The sequence below is a fragment of the Vicugna pacos genome, chromosome 3 (genome assembly GCF_048564905.1).
Source record: "Vicugna pacos chromosome 3, VicPac4, whole genome shotgun sequence".
In the NCBI taxonomy this organism is placed as follows: domain Eukaryota; kingdom Metazoa; phylum Chordata; class Mammalia; order Artiodactyla; family Camelidae; genus Vicugna; species Vicugna pacos.
In genome coordinates, this window is record NC_132989.1 from 29364713 (window position 1) to 29388965 (window position 24253).

The 24253-nt window shown below is 36.4% G+C and overlaps 1 protein-coding gene across 2 annotated transcripts in view; it reads left to right on the top strand.

Moving 5' to 3' along the window:
- Nucleotides 1-2936: 2936 nt before the first annotated feature.
- FNIP1 (folliculin interacting protein 1) overlaps nt 2937-24253 on the top strand; it is a 109743-nt gene continuing 88426 nt past the window's right edge. The window contains exon 1 of one of the 2 annotated variants that reach the window (XM_006212841.4): nt 2937-3124. In XM_006212841.4, coding sequence (XP_006212903.2) covers nt 3033-3124 — 92 coding nt within the window. In that variant the 5' untranslated portion in view covers nt 2937-3032. The remainder of the gene's footprint in view (nt 3125-24253) is intronic. The other variant, XM_006212842.3, reaches the window with a different exon arrangement.

Genomic DNA, 24253 nt, shown 5'->3' on the forward strand with positions numbered 1-24253 from the left:
ATTCCAGTTTTATTGCGACCTTTTTACTATGTCTGGTAACCAGAAAGTGTCTGTTGCGAGGACCGCCCCTGTCTTTAATGTTATTGGAATCAGATGGACAGAGACCCATAGGTTGTTGGGGTTTAGTGGAGGTTGAATCTTCTACTCCTAAGTGAAAGTGTAACCTTATGTCTAATTTTCTAACCCAACAGTTCTACATTCATATAACATTAATGAATAATTATTTTCTTTCTCACATTTCCTACATGCTGACTTCCTAAATTTAAAGAGGCTACTTAAAGATATCTTAGCTTCTATGTGAGAAGAAGTAGTGTTAAGTATAATTATCCATGAAGTAACTTTTTTCCCAAGATGAAAGCACACAAAGTTATTGTACTTATAAACTTCCTTTGGAGGGGACCTGGAACTACTCTTCTCTGTGCCAGCTATTGAAAAGCCATGATTCCTCAGTGTTTTTGGTCCTATGTTGAGAGACTTGAGCCTGTTTCCACTTGCACTAATTTAGTGAAACTTGCTAGTATAAAACCAAAACCTCCCCAAATGATTGATTCTTAATTGACTTATAGGAAGTGCATTTTCTAACTTAAAAAAATTGCTTCCAGAGCAAAAAACAGAACAAACCCCCCCCAAAAACACAAGAAAAAACAAAAAATTGTATTGACTTCATTTTTTGCTTACAAAATTTTCATTCTGTGTTCACATTTTGTGAAAAAAAAAATACATAGCTTCTTTTGCCTCATTAGAAATATTTCAGTATTTTGTGCCAGAGTCCAGAGATCTATCTTAAGTTTATAGATGAACAGTCCTGTGATTTTGAGAGTGTATTGCCCAGTAATTCTGGAGCTTGGGTAATGTGCAGAGGAGCTCTGAATGAATCTTAACCTGAGCACCTCAAATGTCACCTCCTCAGACAGACCTTCCCCACTCACTCATTTCATTGCTTAATTCTCGTTTATAACACTAATAGTTTGAAATTACAGTGTACTTATTTACTGTCTCCTATGGAAAGTTAGCTCTGTCCTTCTTGTTTACTTTGAATTCCAGTGCCTAGACAAGGGGCACTTGAACATTTGTGGAATGAAAAATTAATTTCTTAATCACCTAAAAATAGTACTTTTAAAATTCTTGTAACATTGAAATTCAACATGTTGACTACTTAAATTCTTCAAGATATGTATTTTGCCTATTACTTTGTTTTTCTATATAAGACCACTTATTTTAGCACATAGACTCTAGGTGCAAATATGTGGGAGTTGGTAGCCACTTAAAGAAAAGACAGTTTGATTTGTATACCTAGTTAAATGAGATTTTCAAAAAAGTACTTTAATCTAACCTTCCAAACCACATACAAATAGTTTCCTGACAACTGTCAGAGAATTCCGTCCCATGGTACAGAGTTCCTCATCCTGAAGGGGCAGTGGATGAATGAGTAACAGTGCTGAAAATTTATAAGACCAGTTTGATCCAAACCCCAGTAAATTTTGGTTCCCTGCGTTTAATAAGACTATAAGGTCTTTTATGAGCAAAATTTTTCTTTGGAAAAGGTTTTCCCCCTATTTTTAAAAAGCTTTCCAATTATTTAAATTCATTAATGTTGCAACAATACGACGTGTAACAAATCAGAACACAAGTTACTATATTCCTAACAAGTCAAAGGAAAATAAAATATTACATCTTCTTAGTAAATCAAGACCAACCCTAGTAATTCTTACAGGGACCACATCAGCATCTTGCCCAGTCATCAGAAGTGAATTTCTTGCACTGTAGAATGAGAGCATTAGGCTGGGCAACATCATCTGAATAGTACTAAAATGATTGTGTCTAAATGACAGCATGTGAACTTACACTAAGAAAAACGTTTGAATCTGAAATATGTATCAGAGTGCGTTAGTGTCTAACAAACACTGTGTTCCATGTGAATGATACCTCAAGGGCTGTGCATTCAGTGGCCCTGAACACTAATATTTACTAGCTAGGTTTATGTAAATAAACTGTTCAAGGGGCGTAACTTTAGAACGTTCATATGGAAAAAGTGCAGTAGGGTTTTCCTACTAATAAACCCATTTGTTCACAATTCCAGAGTTCCTCTCTCTCTCCATACTTAGACATTAAGATTGAGTCTATATCCTGAGCCCCCTATCGCCAGTTCTTCCAAAGGGGCTAATTTCTGGTATGTAAGGGTTCGAGGCACTACTGGGAAACACTGAGGGCCGCTGCCGGCACTCCCTGGCCGAGGCAGTCCCCGGAACAGGCAGTCCCTGGTCTCTTTGGGGAGTCAGGACTGTGGCGAGTGTCTTCGCAGGGTCCTTCATCAGATCTAGTAAGCCAGCCCCGCGCTGTCAAGCTCTGAGCCCAAACCTCTCGCGGCTCAACGCGGGCCGGCCTGTGGCCCTGGGCTCAAAGACCAGCCGGTGCCGAGGCCCCGCTCTTTGTCCGCTCCGCGCCTTATCTACTCAGGATTCCGCCAGGCGCGAGATGGAGGCGCGAAGTCGCAGAGGCTGAGGAGGTGATGGCGGGGGAGGGTCGAATGCTCCTGGCGTCCTAAGCGTCTCTCTTGGTTGTGGGTGAGGGGAGCCAGAGGCTTCTGCACTCCAAAGTCCCTGGCGCCCCCCCCCCCCCCGCGGCACTCTACTGTCGCCTCAGATAGCAACTGACAGCGTCACGGAGGAAGACCTCAACCAGACCGCTTTCCTCCTTGTCTTCCCACCCACCTCTCGTTCTCCGCCCCTATCCTCGGCGCAAGCCCCGCCCCCTGAGCTGCCACGTGAGGGTACCCACTCGAGAGCCTATGGGCGCCAGCACCGCCCCACGCCTCCGCCTTGCACCCTGCTCCGCGCGCCGCCACGTGATGCGGCTCACCGCCAGCCAATGGACGCCGGCCTTGCCTCGCGCCCCGCCCCGCGCGCCGTGGCCGTTTGTAGTGACTAATTTCTGTCATATGACTGAGGCGCCTATGGGGGTGGCGGGGCAGCTGTAGGAGCAGGGGCCTGGCGAGTGCCTTGAGGAGCGACCCCGGCCTGGCCGTGGGTACCATGGCCCCTACGCTGTTCCAGAAGCTTTTCAGCAAGAGGAGCGGCCTGGGCGCGCCGGGACGGGACGCGAGGGACCCGGATTGCGCGTTCAGGTAGGGCGCTGTAGGGCGAGGGGCGCGGAGACGATGGCCTTGTGGGCTTCGGGTTCCAGAGGTGCTGGGGCTTTTGGCGTTGTCGGCCGCACGGCAGCGCCGCGCCCGGACCAGGATCTGGGCCGCGGTCAGGAGGGGCAGGGTAGCTGCAGACCTGCGCTGGAGGGTTCGAGCGAGGTCGTCTCTCCCCACCCCCCACCCCCACCGTTGCCCCTTCCCCCTCGTCAGGGTTGGTTTGTTTACGTCGTGCTCGGCTGCCACGCGCGGCTCTGCCCCTCCGAACCGAGCATCGCGGCCTGAGCTTAGGGTCTACACGCCTCCCTGGCGGCGAGTAGAGTTGGGCGCGGGCTGGATTGGACCTCAGCCGCCGTCCTCTGGGCCGAAAAGTTCTCCCCTCCTCCCCGTGACCATCGTCCTCTGGGTGCTCCATTCCAGCTTGGGTGCTGTTGTGGAGAGAGCAGCACGTTTTGGCCAACCTTCTGAGTGTAGAGAAGACTGGAGGAGCGTGTAGGCAAGCTGCTGTTCTTTAAGATTTCTTGGAAACCTAAACTGGCGGTGTGCAGATATATACCAGACCCAGCGGCCTTAACAGGGAGAAATGTGAAACTTTAAATGTTGTGGTTGTTACTGACCAGAATGAAACTGCACTGAATCACCTGAAGCATGGCGGTAGCATTGACTGGCTCCTTGGAACTGTTACTAAAAACGAGTCTTCAAAAATTGAGAACGATAGCAGCATATTTTGTGGTATTACACGCTTTGTTAATTTTTGGTTGCAGTACCTGTTGCTGATACAAAAACTTTAAAATTTTTAGACTTAATGTAATATAAACCCGAATTCTAGGTAAAATTTTAGTCACGAAACTACATTTGAAGAAGAGATGTGTTCCACGCAGCCTTCACGTTTGTTGCCGTGTGGAAACTTGTAAATATAACTAGGCTAAATGTCAAATATCACTCAAACTTGATAGGATAGCAAAGAGCCCAGTTGTATAGTAGTCATAGGAAAAAATGAGAATCTGTTAAATTCTGCAACAGCTTAAGTCTGAAATGACTGTACTACACCGGTTTAAAAGGTTTTGATAATCTTAAAATTATTCACCTCCCTCTTGCTAGAGCTGGTCTCATTAGTAAACATTAAGTAATACATGTGGAATTGAAGTATTAAATGGGAAGAAATATGACTGTTTAGAGAGAAAGAAAGATCTCAGTGGTGAACATCTTAGACCAATGCTTAGTAGAAGACAGTTATCTAGCTTTTGGTCTTTTGTACTGAGAAAGAAATGTCTTGACATGCTCATCTAACGACCTTCTTTAAAGTTTTCTTTAGTGTTTTTCTTTTGAAAAATGTAAGTGCAGTCTTATAATACTACATTGAGCCATCCAGTAAATCAAGGGTCAGTAGAAAGCAAGTTCAGGAGGGATATTAAAAAGTTATTTGTATAGGCTTTCTATTTCTGGGCAACGATTTACTTTGGGATACCAATCTTTCCAAGCACCTCAGGTCATTCTTGTGAAAAAATGTCTATTTAAAAAAAAATGTGAAGTCTACTATAGGTTTGTGTAATAGTTCTTTAGAGTTGCCAAAGCACTTTCTCATCAGTTAATCTCATGTGATGTTTCATAACAACCTTGTGAGATTGTCAGGGTAAGTAGCAGTATAGATAACTAATGTGATCTTTTTTTCCATTTTAAGTAAGGAAGGATTATGTGTAAGCACAATAACTGTGGTACAATATGAAAGTTATTGCTTTAAAAAGTGTGTAGAGGTGTACATGTGAGAAAATGAAAACTGGCTAATGTCACATATCTTGTAACTTGCAAATTTAATCATCTCAAGTTTTTTTAAAACTTCATTGAGCTATAATTTATGTACAATAAAGTTGAGAGACTTTAGTGTACAGTTCTGTGAATTTTGTTACATGTATTCAGTTGTGTAACCAACACCCCAATGAAGTTTTAGAAAACTCCCGTCACCCGAAAATTTCCCTCAGGCCCCTTTGCTGTCATTCCTTAGCCCTTCCTGACCCAGAGGTTCATCCATGTTGTTGCATTTATCAGCAGTTCCTTCCATTTTATTGCTGAATAGTATTCCATTATATGGGTATACCACAATTTGTTTATCCATCCACTGGTTGGGAGATATTTGGGTGGTTTTCAGATTTGGGTTATAATGAACAATGCTGTTGTGAACATTTATGAATGAGTCTTTATGCAGAAATATGTTTCATTTCTCTTGGAGTGAGATTGTTTGGTCATATGCTAAGTGTATGCTTAACTTTAAAAAAAATTGCCAAACTTTTCCAAATTAGTTGTACCATTTTTGTATTCCCATTAGCAGTGTAGGAAGGTTACATTTGCTCCACAGCCTCTCCAATATCTGATATTGTTAGTCAGTTTTTTTAATTAGATTTTTTTTTGTATTGTTAAAAACACCTAACATAAAACTTAATATGTTAGCCATTTTGGAGACTTTTTGATTATAGCCATTCTAATGGTGGTATCTAATAAGTGGTATCTTGTGGTTTTAATTTGCATTTTCCAAATAATAAATGATGTTTAGTATCTTTTTATATAATTTAGGTTTTTAAGTAGACTAAAATTCAGTGTTCATGCTAGTATACTATGCTTTCCTTTCTAGAATCCTTTTTTGGTTTTGTTTTGTTGTAGTCAGCGTAAGTTGTTAAATCAGGCTTGGACACAATTAGCCATTGGCAACTAACTATAGCTCTGCCTGTAAGCGTCGGTTCCTAGAGTAAACAGTATATAAGGCCCAGTGGTGATAAGCCACTGGAGGGCTCCAGGATAGGAGAGACTTTTGACAGTAAAGCCTTAGGTGCCTTTCAATATTGTCTTTCATAGTTACTCCATTGAAAAAGATGATTAAGGATTACCCCCTTCTCTTCAGCCTTAAGTCTTTTACCTTACAGATTTTTGATGCTTGTCCTATCTAAGCTCCATTAAAGAATTTGGGAAAGAGGGTGCTTTCTAGGAGAAGATACTGCTTAGGTTTCCTCTAGCAGGCCACCTTCCAGTGAAGTGAGAATTAAATGTAAGTCCAATAACTGCAATGAATATAAAATGATTGCTTTAAAAATAAAATTCTTGAAAGAAGTCTAATTTGATGAAGAAGGTTGTTTTAGAGTTAAATGTCCATAGGACGTAATTCATGTTTTGTTCAAAAAACAATTTCTGTATTTTTGTTTTATTCTTTGTGCATGAACATTTTCTCGTATTGCCTGTAGCAGGAATTCTTAACCTGTTTTAACAGCCTCTTAATTGGTCTTTCGGTTATCACTCTTGCCTTTGTCCAACTATTGTCAACACTTCATCCTTTTGAAAAATTCTAATTCTTTTCTTTAGAATATGTTTTTATTGAAGTACAGTCAGTTTACAGTGTAGTGTCAATTTCTGGTGTACAGCACAATGCTTCAGTCACATAGGAACATACATATATTCGTTCTCATATTATTCTTCACCATAGGTTACCACAAGATACTGAATATGGTTCCCTGTGCTATACAGTATACACTTCTTGTTTATCGGATTTTGTGAGACTCCTCCTATATTTCAAAATGAGAGACTCTGCTGGAGTTCAGTAGGTGTTCTGTGTGATTCAGTGGGTTTGTAGATGTAATTCTTGGTATATTTGTGGGAGAGGGTGATCAGTGAGTCTACTCTGCCATCTTGGCTCCGCCCACTCCAAAAAGTGCTAATTCTGATCATGATCAGGAGGCATAATGGTATAAAATTTAAAATCTCCAACACAGTGTTGTCTTGGACTCCAAGGGATAAGTTAGGTTGAGCGCTCAATGCAGTGCTTAGTCCATGGCTTTTAAGTTTTTACTATGATGATCTCATGCTTATGTATAAAACCACTCAGTTTAGGACTAAACTCCTTAAAATGGCTTGTGGTGCTGAGGCTTTTGTGAAGTCTCTAGCCTTGACTTTTTACTTTTTTAAAATAAGGTTATTTTTAAAAAACATAGCCATTGTATTAATATATTTAACAGAATTAACAGAAATTTTATATTATTTATTCTTGGTCTATATTCAGATTTCCTCAGTTGTCTCAAGATGTCTTTTTACAGTAAATTTGTTTGAATCAGAATCTTAAAAATGTCTACATATTGAATTTGCCAATATATTTAATTTTTATTCTATAACAGCTCCCCCTACTTTTAAAATATGATTTGTTGTTGAAACTGGGTCATTTTTCCTATTAAATTTCCCACATTCTCTATTTGGCTGTTTGCTTTATATTGGTTTCCTTTAATTTACTAGTTCTCAGTGATATATGTTTTTAACAAGACTATGCGGTTGATTCTGAAGCTCAAGATTGAGAACCACTACTATAACCAGTGGAAGACTTCTCACACTGACTTCTGGGCCTTTTGACAATCTGATCTCATTAATCTTTGGTAACTTCTTGCTTGCTTGTGGCCTTGTCTTAATCTAACCCTCTCCCTTTTCTGTGATTTTATCCCCTTGGATTTGTTTTAGGTTCTGGGATGTGCCATGCTGTGCTGTTCTGGGTTCTTGGCATAGTTCACTGTACCTTTTGTTTAGTTTTTTGTAGTGATCATCTGGGCTTAGCCTAATTATCCTTCCTCCAGGAAGCCTTTTCTGATTTCTTCCTGACTGAGTTAGGTTTCACTGTAATTTTCTTCCTTAGCTTTCTGCATTTGCTTCTGTGACATCTGTCACAGCTGTCATTACTTATACACACCTCTCTTCTTTGCTTGCTTAAGAACACTCTTCAACTTCAGGGTGTATTTTGGAGTTAGGATCTTCTAGAGCCACCTGATAGATTGTTTGTGGGGAACAGATGCATAGATTTCTGTTGAGCAGCTAGGTAGATGTTATTTTTCGAGGGAGAATATAATACCGTGGAGGCCTATCTTGAACATTCCATCAGAAGTAGCAGCCCTTTCCCCTATTCTCTGTCAGAGCAGACTGTTTATATCTTCATGGTTCTTTATGCAACTTATCATCTCTCCCAAAGTTCACATTGATGTGCCAGTGTATACAGCACAGTGCCTGCGCATATGCTCAGTAAATATTTGTAGAATGAATATATTAAATAATTTTAAGGCCAGAGACAGAGAGTCAGAAGTTATATTTTGGACATTTGGTCCAGTTTTAATTGCTAATGAGATACTCACCTAGAGATCATCTGACAGTTTAAGAAAGTAAATCTGGAGTTCACAGTAGAGGTTGGGCCTGGAGATCATGAACTTGGGCTTATGGTCAATATTAAAACTAAGGGAATGGATGATATCATCTAGGAAGAGGGTGTAGGTCGAGAATTGGAAAGAACAGGACTTTGTCCTGAGGAAGTATAAAATGTACAGATGTGGGAAAGGAAAGTCCACAAGGAAGAAATGGCCGGAGAGAAGGTGAAAGCCAGGGGTGTGTGGTGTTAGGAAAGCTCAGAAAGGGGAATGTTTAAGAAATGATGGAGTGATAAACTGTTTTGTATGCTGGTTGCTGACAGGTGTTGTAGATGAGAAACAGAAAAGTATTTGGCTTGTCAAGATGGAGATAACTGGTGACTTCCCTTTTTTTTTAAATTTTGATGGGGGGCATGTTTAGGGGGAAAAGTGAGATGTGTAATAAAAGGGGAGGAAATGGCTTCACTGCTGAAGCTTCTCTTTCTGTAGGGGAAACAGCCTGTAGTGCTGCATTATCTTTTCACTTTCAGTAGTCTGATTTTATGTCACATTTTGAGCTTCTGAAGTTCTTAAAAGCTATCTTCTTAATATTATCAGTCTTTGTAAGAATCATTTGAGAAGCCTTGTTTTTTCAGTGTGATTTTTTAAATATTTGTGTATTCACGAGGTTTTTTTATTATTTAATAAGTACTCTTCCATAAATTGTACCTCTTTAATCTTATATTAGAAATAGTGGAAAGTTACAGTATTCTTTACAGAGAATCCTGTGGGATCATATCTTACTAAAGTGGGAAGCTGAGAATTAAGTTAATTACATGTTAATGCACTGTGGTATCAATATTTGGTACTGAGTCTAATTTTGTAATAAGAAATGCAAGTGTTACATTTTGATAATTTTGTTGTTAATTTTATTTGCTATTCCATCTCTAAGTAGTATTAGATTTGTTTTTTTAGAACCGTGTTTATTGGAATAGTGAAAAATACAGCTTTAAGATTCATCTTACAAAACTTGGACCTCATTTCTTACTAATATAGTTATTATTGCCTTAAGTCTTGCTGAATGTAAATTATCTTTTAGGAAAGAATTGTTTTAAAAACTCCTCATGTAAAACATAATAGAATCTCCTTTATTTAAAGTAGTCCTAAACCATTCTCAGACAGTCTTATTTCTGTTCCTGGCACTACCATTCTGTTAGTCTATCAAGTTGAAAATCAGAGAATCATCTTATACTCTTTCCTCTCTCTGGTTGCCACATTTGGTCATTTGTTAAGTCCTGTTGATTCAAATTCTGTGATATCTTAGTTCTTTTCCATTTTCTGCTGGCATCATCTCATTTAGACCTTTAATGCTTTTCATAAAAATTTGCCATAATTTTCCCACTTCTTGTGTGTTCCCCTCTGTACCATTCTGCTGAATTGATCTTCCTGAACCATAATTCTGATCAATTCACTGAGAAATCTCCTTTGACTCCCTATTGCTTAATTGCTCTGTGCCAAGTAGTATTTTGTTTTACACATATTCGTTCATTTACTTCTCACAATAGCTGTATAAAGTAGGTCTAATTATCCCTATTTTATAGATGAAGGAACAGAGGCACAGAGAAGTTAAGGACTTTGTCCCAGGTCATACAGCTAGTAAGTGATATAATTAAGATATAAATTCAGACATTTGAATTCCAGAGCCTTTGTTTTTAACAAAGTCCATCTCTTCACTTTGGCATATCAGCCTCCTCTAGAGTTATAGCTTGGTTTGATGGACTGAGTTCAGATGGTTCCTGTGTATATATATAACCTTGGGAAGCAGTATCACGTTGTCATTCAAGGTGGTATGTAACTGAATAGGGGAGTAAATGTCAAAGATACAGTACCAGTGTCCGTTGTATGTACCATTTGAGAGTTGTTTTGAGGATTAAATGACATGGTAGTCACTCAAATGTTAGAATTCCTTCTCATACTCCCTCACTCTTCAGCTTATTCTTTCCAGTCTTTCTTCCAGTTCTTCCTCTAATTGTGGGCTCTAAATCAGAATATTAATGTTTCTTGAGAATATTTTGGTTCATGTATTTGCACACCACTTGGAATTACATGGCTACAACATATCTTTCTTTAAAGCGCCAATAGAATCCACATTTTCTCTGTGTTTTCCCATCATCGTGGTTACTTTCTTAGGTTGTAATTGCTTGTTTATGTATCTGTATCCTTCACTAGATTGTAAGTTCCATAAGGGCACAACCTTGGTCTAACTTGTTTAGTGCTGTATTTCTGGAGCTTGACTCACAGAAGGCATTCAATAAATATTTGATGAATGAGTGAATGAATATAAGTAGTCACTGAATTGAAAAAAATGTTACTACCCTTAACAAAGATATTTCTGTTTTGAGTTATTTGCCTAAAGTAGTTATTTACTCCGTAAGTAATTGAAGGACACTTTTCTTTGAAATCAATGTTTACCAATTTGAAGGAAAATTTCATTGTAATTTTGGTTTTTATTAGATGGCAAGAATGGTTTGATTTTCTAGAAATAAGTTAGATTCTTCATTTATATACCTTATAACACCTCATACTTCCTCTTCCTACCACTTACTGCATTCAGAATTTGTGTTGTGTGTGTACATGGAGTCTTCCCTGACATACTCAGTATATGCTGAATGGATAAAAGAATGAATAAATGAATTAATGTACTCTTTTTGGTAATGGGAATTTGTTTCAAGAACATGAGAAGTTTAGAGGTACCATGGAATTTCTTTTCCATTTGAGCATTCTAGGTCCTTAGACCCTCTGATTGTTAAGCAGACCTTATGGGGAATTGGAGCAACAATTTAACCTGCCTACTTGAGGGCACAGCCAGAGCTCTAGGAATCTGCTTCCTTGTACTCATATTGCCCAATGTATTGTATCTCTTGACACAACAGCATTTTATCCCAAGACACTCCAGAGGTGGTTCACCATTGTCACATACTTGTAGTTTTCCCTACTGTAATCCTAACTGAGTGGCAGAGTTGGTTTTAGGAGCGTGTGGGATAATGAGCCATTTCAGTTTATACTATTACGACCACTTGTAGAATGCAGCTGGCAGGCTCTTTGCAGCTTTTTGGCCTGCTTACCCACCCTCTTGTGGTCTGTTATACAATTTTTAAAGTTTTCTATTTATGTCAGGAAACTACAGATTGTGATGTTAATGAGAAGGTGAATAAAATGAAGTTGTGATATGACTCCCACAAATAGAGATTTTGTATTAATTTCTATTAATTCCTAATTACTTTAGAATATAAAACATTTATACTATACATTTATAGAATGCAGTATAATACAGTTTTTTTGTGAATAATTTAAATATTTTAAATTTTTATCAAGGAAATACCTGAACATAGTTTAAACATCAGACATTAAAACCCCATGTTAATGTAAACCCCATGAGTGGCTGCTGAACCCTTGGAACTCCTGACTGGCTAGCCAAGCAGGCTTTTCATCAGTGATAATCTGACTCTAAATTTACAAGTTGAATTTTTTGCTCCCAGTCCAAGAACATTATGGCAGGAATTTACTTAAATTCCTCCAGCCAGTCTTGATCCTAGAGGCAGCTGCTTTTTCAGTTGTTTTACTGTTTATTTGAGTATTTACTTTTTTATTTATAAACAATACATATGTACTTAAAAGTAATTAATCTTTAGACATTTTCTGTTAATTTCCTGTATTGGTAAATATTGGTAAAGATTTAGGTCTTAAACATGTCCACATATACATACATTCATGCACACCCTTCCCTTTCCCCTTCATTCTTCCAGTGTTACAATTTTTGATTAGTTTAAATGATCACGGTTAACTATATTATTGTATTGTAAAAGTTCATTACTGAGTGAAATATATTTTATCTTGTACTTCTTAAACTTTTTTCTTGGAGTTAATTGCCTTTTTTTCTTTCTTTCTTTTTTTTTTTTGGTTCACTGTTTTCTTTGAAATTTTTAGCTAATTCTTTGTACATCATTTAACAGCTCCGTAAAATACCCTCAAAACAACTTATTTCTCTTAGTTAAACTTACTAGGTCACTGATTAGTTAATATTTTTTCCTCCTGGATGTGTCCTTCTTGGAGCCCTTCTCTGGCTCTAGTTTGGACTGCCTGCCCTGTGGGTCTGCCCCACAGCATCATTAGGAGGCTTCCTTTCTCTCCCCCCTGGGAATTACTTTGACCCTTTTAAGTTAAGGTCTCCTGTTGACTGGTTTCCACTGCTTCCTCTTTGGATTGTTCCCTTGTTTTGGTGGTGCATATCCTTCCAGGAGCTTCCTGAGAATGATTGCTTGGGAGATAATTTTTTGAGACTTCCCAAGTCTGAAAATATGTTTATTCTATTTGGTTGACAGTCTTGTAGATACAGAATTCTATGTTGAGAATCATTTTAACTCAAAAATTTGAAGGTATTGCTCCCTTGTCTTCTGGCTACCAGTATTGCCACTGAGAAGGCCAAAGCTGTAACTCTCAACCCCCAGGAAGCTTTTGGAATTTTCTCAGTTTTCTCTTTATTTGGTTCTGAAATTTCATGGTGATGTACCTGTACCTTAGTTTTTAAAAAAATTCATTTGTTGAAACTTGATGGGCCTTTCAGTCTGGAGGCATCTTAAGACTGGTTCAATTTTGACAAGTTTCCCAGGAAAATAAATACCTGTTTTATATAAGGTGTGGATGGAGAAGTCTAGCTTCACATCCTGTGAAGGACATGCTTTGTGTTACTGTGATTCTCCTCCATCTTCCAGAGGGCCTTATGTTTCCAATGCCTTTGCTTCTCAGGGACTCTGAGGAGACAAATCCTTTGGTTGCTCATTGTTACCATCATATATTGACAGTTAGGTTGTAGCTGCATCTGCTTTTGAAATGTTAGTTGCTACTTTTCATCTTTCAAATATTTATTGAAATCTCTTTATCCTTGAAAAATTTTCTCTCATATTGTCTTTGTCTTAAATACACATGTACATGTATATATATTTGTGTGGTTTTATTTCATTTATTATCATTTTTTGAATGGGATTTGAATGTATCAGTGCACCTTGCTTAACTTGGATTTCCTGAAAAAAAATTTAAACTTTTTATTATGAAAAATTTCAAACAAAAAAGAAAAAAGTATGCTATAACAGTACCCAGCTTCAACAATTATTAACATTTTGTTTCTTTCTGTTTGTTTCATTCTCTCTTCCCCCTACCTTATTTAAAATACTGATGCTGTTATTTGTTGTTGTTGGAGTATTTTAAAGTAAACTGCACACATCCTGTCATTTCACTCATGAATACTTGAGTATGACTCTCCAAAAGATTACTACTATCCCTAAAAATGAACAGTGATTCCTAATATTTACTACTCATTCCATGTGCAGTTCCCCGATTGTCTCAGAAATTTTAGTTTGAAATAGGAGTCTAATAAGGTTCACGTACTCATTTGTCTGAACAATGTTCCGTGTTTTGAATTTAGATCTGATTTCATCTTCACTGTGTCCTTTACTTTGTTCCTCTCTCCACCTTATTTTCTTTAAATTGAGAGTTAGCTCTAGAGACTTGATTGGATTCAGGTCCAGGTTTTTTTTTGGATATTATTGTTGTTTCCTGAGATTGCTTCATAGGTGTGCTGTATACTTCTTACTGCATTTTACCATCAAGCACATAATCTCTGATTGTCTTACTTTAAGTGGTGCTAAGGTTGAGAAACAGGTTCAGGTGATGTCAGTCTGGTCCCTCCATTTTAAAGTTGCCTATCAGCTGTTCACCTGATGGTTTTAGGATCTGTTCATGATGATAAAACATACTACTAAACAATTTTCTCAAGGTGAGTGCACTTATATAACTAGCACCCAGATGCAGAAACAGAATGTTGCCAGTGTCCTGGAAGCCTAACATTCCCCTGTCTAGTCACCCTTCCTTACTTCTGTTCAGGGTAACTGCTGTCCTGACTTGTAACACCATAGATTAGTCTGTTTAACTTCATGTAAATAGAGTTGTATTTTAATCATATATTCCTGTGTTCGGTTGTTTCGTTCAACATATTTCAGATTTGTTTATCCATTTTATGGCCTGTAGCCATAGTTGTTGCTATGTAGTATTTCCTTGCGTGAATATGCAGTAATTTATTTGTCTATTTTATTATTGATGGAGAGTTATTTCCAACCAAAGAGTTGTTTCTAATTTTTGACTATTAAGTGTAATGCTGCTATGACCGTTCTTACATGTATGTCTTTTGGTGGACACGTGCTCAGTACTTCAACTGATATTTTCTCTTCAGCATTTCCACGTTTGGAGAATATAGTGTATGACAGTTTCTAAGTTAAACAGATTGCATTCTTGAATATGTTATGTAACACTGATTGCACATATGTCAGAATTGCATATTTAACCCCAATACAATTATGCAATATATTTGTTCTCTAACATGTCATGTAGAGGATATAGATGAAACCAAGACTTTCTGTGTAAAATATGTAAAAGTACACCAGTGATACCAGTTTTGCTGTGATTGCAGTAAGCAGTACATTTTGGATCATTTTGTCAAATGTTCTGGATACAAAGATGAATAAGATAATAGCCATGAAACTTATAGCCTAATAGATGGGGTATGATGTGATCATAACTTATTTTACATTATGGTACAGTCCTTTAAGTGCCAAAAAGAATGTATGAAATACTGTAGTAAGTACTAGCTAGCAGGATAGATTTTCTTTAGCTAGAGGACGGATTGTTGGGGTTTAGACACATAGATAGGGAAGGAATTCCAGGTCGTGGGAACAGCATGAGCAGTCTCTAGGTTATATGCAGGGAACTTTGAGGAATACAGCTTTCCTTGACCATAGCGTTTTTGAAAGCTAAGTTAGATCCAGATAGTAGAGAATTCAATATCAAGAAATTTTTAAAAATAGTAGATGGGCCCTAGAAATTTGAGTAATGTTGATGTTTGAATGCCCAAGTGGCTCTGTGTACCACAGCTGTAGCTGTGATCTGCAGCTTTAGGAGCTTCTGATAAAACTAGTTAATGTAGACTATATTATCCATTTCTTATGCTTGCATCAGTAAATATGCCTGCTTTAAAAAAAAAGTAACAACTTCATTGAGATATAGTTTACAAACAGTCCACTCGCTTTAAGTATATGATTTGGTTGTTTCCGGTTTGTTCATAAAGTTGCGCCACCATTACTGCAGAATATATCTCATTTCTATCTATCCATTGATCAGTTAATAGATATTTGGATTGTTTCCACTTTTTGGCTGGCTATTCTGAATAACTCTGCTATAAATTTTTGTGTACAAGTTTTTGTGTGAGCATATTTTCATTTCTCTTGTGCACATATTAGGAATGAAATTGTTGGGTCATAAGGTAACTTCATGTGTAAAATTTTGAAGACCTGCCATACTGTTTTCCAGAGAATCCACTGACATAGATTAGTGGTACTGAGACAAAATAAATACCAACTAGAATTGATACCTAGTGAAACTTGTTTGAGAATGGAGGATATATATATATATACACACATATATATATGTATATATGTGTGTGTATACACATAGTAATTATATATATATATATACACACATATGTGTGTGTGTGTGTATGACAAACAAAAGGTGGGGGAATACCACTAATAGAAAAATATCTGCAATGCAAGAATGATAAGGAAAAGGAAATGGATAACAACATAAAATGGTACACATGGGTAAATCTACACAGATACTGGTAGTATAAAAACAACAAACATGTCAAACAGAGCTTAAAATACCGGAAAATAGTGCCATATAATGTGGTGGGTGGTTGAAATGGAGGAAATGAAATAGAATTAAAACATTCTATGGTTTGTTTGTGTTTTGAGGATGAAGATATTAAAGTCCAAAGTATGAGTGTTAAAATTTCAAGGCTACATGGTGAATAAATAGAAGTATATAATTTCCAAAGTAATAGAAGAAAAATGGAATATAGAAAAATAATTTTAAAAGACTTTATGAAAGGGTAGGAAAAGAAACAAGTCATAGAACAAGTACAAAGAAAGAGAATAATGTACAGTCAGAAATAAATTCCAGCATATTATAAGGATCACAATAAGTGAAAGCAGAGTAAGTAATGCAGTTAAGACAAAAATTTGTTAGGCTGGAAAAAAAAATCCAGTTTTATGCTACTATTTAGAATATGTATACCCAAGATATACCATTCCATAAAGGTTGAAAGCAAAAAGACAGAAAGATATCCACACAACCAAAAGAAAGCTGATGTAGCTCCAGTCATATCAGATAAAATAGACTTTAAGATACAAAAATTACTATGATAAATATAGTAATAAAAGGTTAACTTACCAGAAAGTTATGATGTATTTTGAAAATATTTAAAGCAGAAATATTCTAGGAGCAATGGACACATTTATTGTAGTAGGTGAAGTTTAACATACTTCTAATGGCCAAAGTAGCCAAATAGCCAAAAGTAGCCAAGTAGCCAAAAAAAATTATTAAGAATAAAAAAGATTTTAAAGACAAAATCAACACTTACTTGATTTAATGGACTATATAAATCTGCATTTGGCACTTGGAGGAAACACATTTTTTTCTAACGTTCGTAGAACAGTTATGGAAAGAACGTATGAGTCAAAGGAGAAGAAATCCCAAATGGAACTTAAAAATAATTAGAACTGAATTATTAAAAATGCCATATTTCAAAACTTGGCATGTAGCTAAAACCTTACTGACAGTAAATTTATAGTTTTTATGTGAGAGAAGAAGAGACGTTCAAAATTTAATGAGTTGAATGTTCTACTTAAGGAGTTAGAAAAGGAAAAACAGAATAAACTCGAAGAAAATAGAAGGAAAGAAATAATAAAGCTAAGAGCCCACATTAATAAAATAGTAAGCAAATGTATAATGAGCAAATAAACTGAAAGCTGATTCTTTGAAATAGGCAAATCTGATAAAAAGAAATGAGGCACAGACAAATAATACTAAGAAAAAAAAAGAGAGACACCTTATCTGTGGATACGTGGAGACGAAAAAGACAAGAGAATTTTATTAATTTTTATACCAAAATATTTATGTAGTGCTCATGACGTGCCAGGCATTATTTTAAGGACTTCGGGTGTATTAATTCATTTAATCATCAAAACAACTTCATAAGGTCAGTGATATTATCCCTATTTTATACATGAGGAACCTGAAGCACAGAGAGGTTAGATGACTTACCGAAACCCTAGCAGGTAGGTAGAGCATTAAGAACCCGGACACTGCAACCTGATTGGACTTGAATACCAGCTTTGTTGTTTTTTGGTTCTGACTTAGGTCAGGTAATTAAATCTCTGTGCCTCAGTTTCCTTATCTGTTAAATGTAAATAATACTTCACTTGTTCATTGGAAGGATTAAGTGAGTTGTAAAGCACTTTTAACAGTATGGCACATTGAACTATACATGCGTTACTGTTTTTCTTAGTTATTAAAGAGAAAGACCACATGATTAATCAGTAGATGAAGATTTATTTGACAAAATTCAGCATTCACTTATGACAAAAGCTGTTGGCAAACTAAGAGTAGAAGTGAATTTCCCTAATCTGAGTAATGTTTGAAAGATAAAGGGTGTCTACCAAAACCCACAGTTAAATGTTAACAGGAATATGGAGCAGTGAGGACCTTTGTATATTCCTCATGGGAGTATAACTTGGTAAAACCACTTTGGAAAGCAATCTGGCATTATTTAGTAAAGTAGAAAATACTCATATCTTATGACCCAGAAGTTCCATTCTATGGCAGATTTTTTTACTTCTCACAGAGTTTTCTTACACCCTTCCATAATTCACAGCTCTTATAGTCACATAGGGCCATGTGACTTTCGTGGCCAAGTATCTGTAAATCCCATTTAGTTGTGTTGTGTTGTTCCTGGGCTGAGCTTGGAAGGAAGGTGTGAGTTCTTCACACTGTCATCTCCTGCTGTGGAAACGGCCCATATCCTTAACTGTACCTGTTGGGAGGAAGCTCCTATGGAGAGCAGCTGAGCTCACAGTGGACCTTAAGCCAGAAAGAAACTTAAATTTACTTATTATGTTAAACTCCACTGACTTTGGGTTCTTTCTTTTCCTTTCTTCCCCTCCCTTCTCCCTAGTCTGTCTAGTCTATCCTAATATACATTCCCCTGTGTATATTCTAGTAGAGAAACTCTTGCGTATGTGACCAGAAGTTGTATAACAAGAATGTTAATAGGAACTGGAATGATATGATTTGGAGGTTGTAATGTGGAATCTATAGAGTAGGCGAAAAGAGTCATTGTTTCTAGAGTCATAGATCAGTGGTTGTGATAATGTTTTAGACAGGTAAATAATTTCCTCTCACGTAATTTGGGAACTTACCACACTTTGAATTTATATTTACTTTTCTATTTCTGTAAGTGAGAGGTAGAAATTTAGTTTCTATTTTTATGACCTATAGTTTTGTTTTACATTTATGTTGGATGTATGGGAGCCAGTGTGCCTTGGGAGAATGCAGAAAAAATGCACAAAGTAATATTGTATTAGTAGTTCTCCAGTATAAATATTTATATTATAATGTTTTCTATACTTTGCCTTGATATGCTTGCGTTAAGATATCTTGTGTTCAAATGATGTTCAAATTAAATGTGACATGCAGTAGGGAGTAGTTTTCAATTTTAGCTATGTACTAAAACCATCAGGGAAGCTTTAAAAAATTTCTGATGTCTGGGCCCTCCTCCAGACCAGTTATATCAGATTCTAATGTACAGCTGGGGTTGAGAATTGCTGGGCAAGAAAATAGATGAAGACGAAATATGGGCGCTTTTGGATAGATATTCTAGGACTATAGGGCCCAGTGATAATGCCGAATACCTTAGAAAATCAACCAAAAAAAAAAAAAAGAAGAAGAAAGAAAAAATTAAAAACAAAACTAATTGATCATGTCTCCATAGCCACTTTTGAGTATTTATTTGGTGAAATTCATATTCTAGAGTAATTCCACATTTAGATCATGCTACCATTATAGGAAATTAGAATTGTTTTTGATTCTTTTTTTTTTAAACTAAGTAAATATTTTTGGTGATGGCAGCCTTTTTTAGTGAATTAGCCACTTCAATGGTATATTTATTCTTAAAATTGATTTTTCTTTTTAAATAAATTTTGTTGAAATATACATTCAATAAAATGCACCCTTTTAAGCATATGTGTATTATATTTTCTATATTTTCTGGTGTTTTGACATCTGGGGCCTTTTTTATCCTGAAGAGACTGCCCCTACCATGGCTAGCTAATTCCTAGAGATAGTAAAGGACTCCCTGAGGAGTATGCGTTTCATATTGAATCAACCCTCCTTTGGTTGTGAACCCTACCCCGCTACCCCACCCCAATATCTCCTTATTGACCTCTTACACTCCTAGGCCACTGTATTTCTGCTGTAATCACCCAGGGCCAGGTACCAGCCAACTAGGGGCCATTCTACTGTAGAGACCACAGAAATTATTCAGACTAGCGAATTCTAAACCCGCTCAGCTTGTTTACTCTGTCATTCTTCCTGTGAAAACCACAATAAAAGTTCCTGCCACATTTTCCTCCTGTTCCTTCTGCTTCCTGACCCACTCTGGTGCTTCCCCATGTGGCCCAGTGTGGTGTGGCATTCTTCCTGACTCTGGGGAACAGTGATTATAAACTTCTTCCTTCATGACAATTATTTCCATGTCTGTGTCTTACCATATCTGGTTAAAACAAATCCTGGGTTCATTTTAAAACCAGTATGGGTCTGTGAATTTGGACAAATGTATACAGCTGTTTAACTACCACTACAGTCAAGATGTAGAACTTTGTATAACCCTCAAAAGTTCCCTTGTACCCCTTTGTAGTCATTAACCAACCCCTACTCCCCTTGCCCCCCAGACAATTTCTGATCTGCTTTCTGTCACTATGGAGTAATTTTGCATATTCTAAAATTTCATTTAATGAAATCCTACAATATGAACTCTTTTGTTTCTGATTTTTTTTCACTCAACAGAATATTTTTGAGATTCATCTGTGTTTCTGCTTATTTCAGTAGCTCATTGCTTCTTATTCCATTCCAGTATTCCAGTGTTCCATTGTGTCAGTATACTAAGATTTGTTTATCCATGTACCTGTTGATGAATATTTGGATTATTTCCAGTTTGAGGGGCCAATTATGTATAAAGCTACTATGAACATTCATGCTTAGGTCTTTGTATGAACATATTTTCATTTCTGTTGGGTAGACCTAGGAGTGGAATTGCTGGGTTGTAAGCAAGTGTATGTTTAAATTAATTAAAAAAAAACTGCCAAACTGTTTTCCAAAGGGGTTGAACAACTTTACTTTCTCACTAACAGTGTATGCTAATTCCAGTTGTCACCAATATTTGGTGTTAATATTTTTTATTTTAGCAGTTCTAGTGGGTGTGTAATGGCATCTCATTGTAGTTTAATTTGCCTTTTCCTCATGCCTAGTGATGTCGAGCGTCTTTGTTTTTTTGTTTTTGTGCTTCTTGGTTATTCATATATCCTCCTTTGTAAAATGTCCAACTATTTTTCCCATTTAAAAATTGAATTACTTCTTTCTTAGTATGAGTTGTAAGACTTCTTTTTATATTCTGGATAAAAATTCTTTATTATAAGCTTATTTTCTCCAATCTTTGTTTTGCCTTTATTTTTTAATGATATCTTTCAAAGATCAGAAGTCTTAAATTTGGTGAAGTTTCTAGTTTATTTTAAAGAGTTTATGTTTTGTGTGTTTGTGTATTGTAAGAAAGTATTGCCCTATCCTAAGATCAAGAAGATTCTCTCCTATTTTCTTTTATAAATTTTGTGGGTTTTGAGCTTTTATTTAGGTCTAGGGTTCATTTTCAGTTAATTTTTACACATGGGGTAGAAGTAGGGTTGAGGTTAATATTTTCCATACAAACATCTAGTTTATCCAGTGCCATTTGTCGAGATGCTCTCTTTTGATTTTTGCTTAATTAGAATGTGTTAATGTGTCTTTCTCTTGTATTGATACATTGTAGCTCAGAGGGAGTTTCCCAGTGAACAATAGTAAATGCCATCCATCATACTTGAAGTAGTATACTGTAAGATTGTGCAAGTTTTTGAAATGTAGAAAGATAAGAAATTTTGTTCTCATAATCAGCCAAAGCTCAGAGCCCTTTTACATAATATGCTTAGTCAGTAGGAATGTTTGCTTTGGAACTTAGTCTTAGCTGTACATAAAAACTGAATATTTTTATTATTTAGCTAGTCTAAGCAGTCTAGGGAGTGAAAAGCAGTAGACTACTTTTTTTTTTAATGAAGTATAGTCAGTTACAATGTGTTAATTTCTAGTGTAAGCATAACATCCCAGTCATGTATGTATTTGTTTTCATATTCTTTTTCATTAAAAGTTATTACAAAATATTGAATATAGTTCCCTGTGTTATACAGAAGAAATTTGTTTTTTGTCTGTGTTTATATATATGACGTTTAACATTTGCAAATCTCCAACTCTCAAATTTATCCCTTCCCACCCCCTTTCCCCTGGTAACCATAAGATTGTTTACTATGTCTGGGAGTCTGTTTCTATTTTGTAGATGAGTTCATTATTGTCCTCTTTTTTTCTTTTTTCTTTTAGATTCCACATATGAGTGATATCACATGATATTTTTCTTTCTCTTTCTGGCTTACTTCACCTAGAGTGACGATCTCCAGGTCCATCCATATTGCTGCAGATGGCATTATTTTATTCTTTTTATGGCTGAGTAGTCTTCCATTGTATACATATTCCACAACTTACTACTTTTATTAGAATATCCAACCTCAAGAAATGTAGAATCTAGTGTGCAGAGATTCTTTGTATATCTAAAAAGAGAACACGTATTTGGTAATTTGTGAGAAAGGGAATGGCGTTTATTTTCTAATTGACCAGTGGGGTTTTCAACCTGGTGTGTGCATCAGAATCATCTGTGGACTTCTTTAAAATTCCTTCACATTGTCCTACCTGAAATTAATTCTCAGTCTTCTCTGGTAGAATTTTTGGTAGGTAATTGTTTTGGTTTGCTTTGGAGCTGTCCAACATGATTTTGATGTACAGCCCAAGTTACCAATCATGCTGATTATACTCTGTTTTCTCATTTGATCTCTCAGTCATCCTATGAGGCAAGTAGTGTTGGCTCAGTTTTGCATATGAGGAACATGGAACTTAGTGTGATTGCATATCTTCCTTCACAAGTGATACAAATAAGAAAACTCAGAGAAGAAATTTTTTAAATGACCTTTAAATACTTTAAATGGTGTTTAACCTAAATAGTTAAAAAATACAAGTCAAGATATCATGTTTGTAATTTACTACACTGTCAGTTTGGTAAAGGTTATAAAGAATAATATCTTATTATGGCAAAAGAGTGGTGAAGCAAGCCCTATTTTATGATTCTGAGGGTGCATATGGGTATAGCTATTTTGGAGAGCAGCAGTTATACAAAAATGATCATAAAAGCATATTCTGATGTTTCTTGAAACATTATTTGAAGCTGTTTCCAAGTTAAGTTGTTAAATATTTGGGAGATTGATTAAATAAATTATGGTATATACATTGGAACACAATGAAGCTACTAAAGAGAATATGGTTAACCCTATAATCCCTGGTAGAGATTTCCACATATATTAAATTTTAAAAGGTTGCAGAGTACTATGCACTGTGATCTTGGTTTTTTAAATCTATGCATGTTTAACTTTATTAACATGTTTATTTGTACATATATAGGAAAAAGTTTAGAAGGAAACACAAAAGTATTGAGACTGGTTAGGTCTGAGAAGAAAAATGGGTAGGATAGAGTGTTCCGTATTTTGTACTTGTTTGTTTGTATTCACTAGATAGTAAGGTCTGTTGCTTCTGTAATTTTAAAAAGATATAAATATGAAAAATATAACTTGTTCAAGATCAACACAGTTGGTAAGTGGCAGAGCTAGTACTTGGAATTATCAGACTCCAAGAGAGAAATTTTTCAGGGAAATATTAACCAATGTGACAATGAATTTTAGCTGATTTGCAGAAGAGAAAGGCATTTAAAATTTTTCATTTTTAAAAATTTACATACGATAAAATTCCCTTTCGGTGGTGTAAAGGCCTATTTATTTTTAAACAAACTTTTTTTGAAGGATAACACACTTAAGAAAAGTGTACACATTTTAACCATTCAGCTCAATGAATTTACACACAGTGTCAGGTAACTGGTACCTGGTTCAAGAAACAGAAGACTGCTTGTGTCCCTGAAGTCCCCCTCATGATCCTTTGGACTCCCACTATCCTGACTTCAAACACCAGGGAGTGATTAATTTAGCCTGTTGTTGAGCCTTATGTAAATGGAACTATCCATGTGCTCTCATTGTCTGGCTTCCTTTTGCTCAGTATTATGTTTGTGTTTATCCATATAGGGTATGTAGTCTAGTTCATCCCCATTGCTGGAGGCCAGGATTTATCAAATGTGGCCCTATTGACATTTTGAATGGGATAATTCTTTATTACGGAGGGGCTCTCCTGTGCCTTGAAGGATGTTTACTAGAATCTCTGACCTCTACCCATGAGGTGCCAGTAGTACCCCTCAGTTATGATAACTTAAAATGTCCCTTGGCTCAATGGGGCGTGGCAGAATCTGGTTGAGAACTACTACAGTACAGTATTCGTTTGTGTGAGTAAGCCACAATTTAATTACCCAGGCTACTGTGTTGTTGAGTATTTGGATCATTTCCATTTGCGTTTGTAAAGAATAATATTGCTGTGAACATTTTTGTACAAGTTTTTTGAAAGATATGTACATATTTCTATTGAATATGTACATTATATTGAATTTATATGTAATAAGATACATATATGTTCAACTTTATTAGATTTTGTCACATTATTTTCCAAAGTGGTTATTCCAATTTTCACTCTGCCAGTCATGTATGAGAATTCCACTTTTCTACATTCTCATGAGGCTTGAATT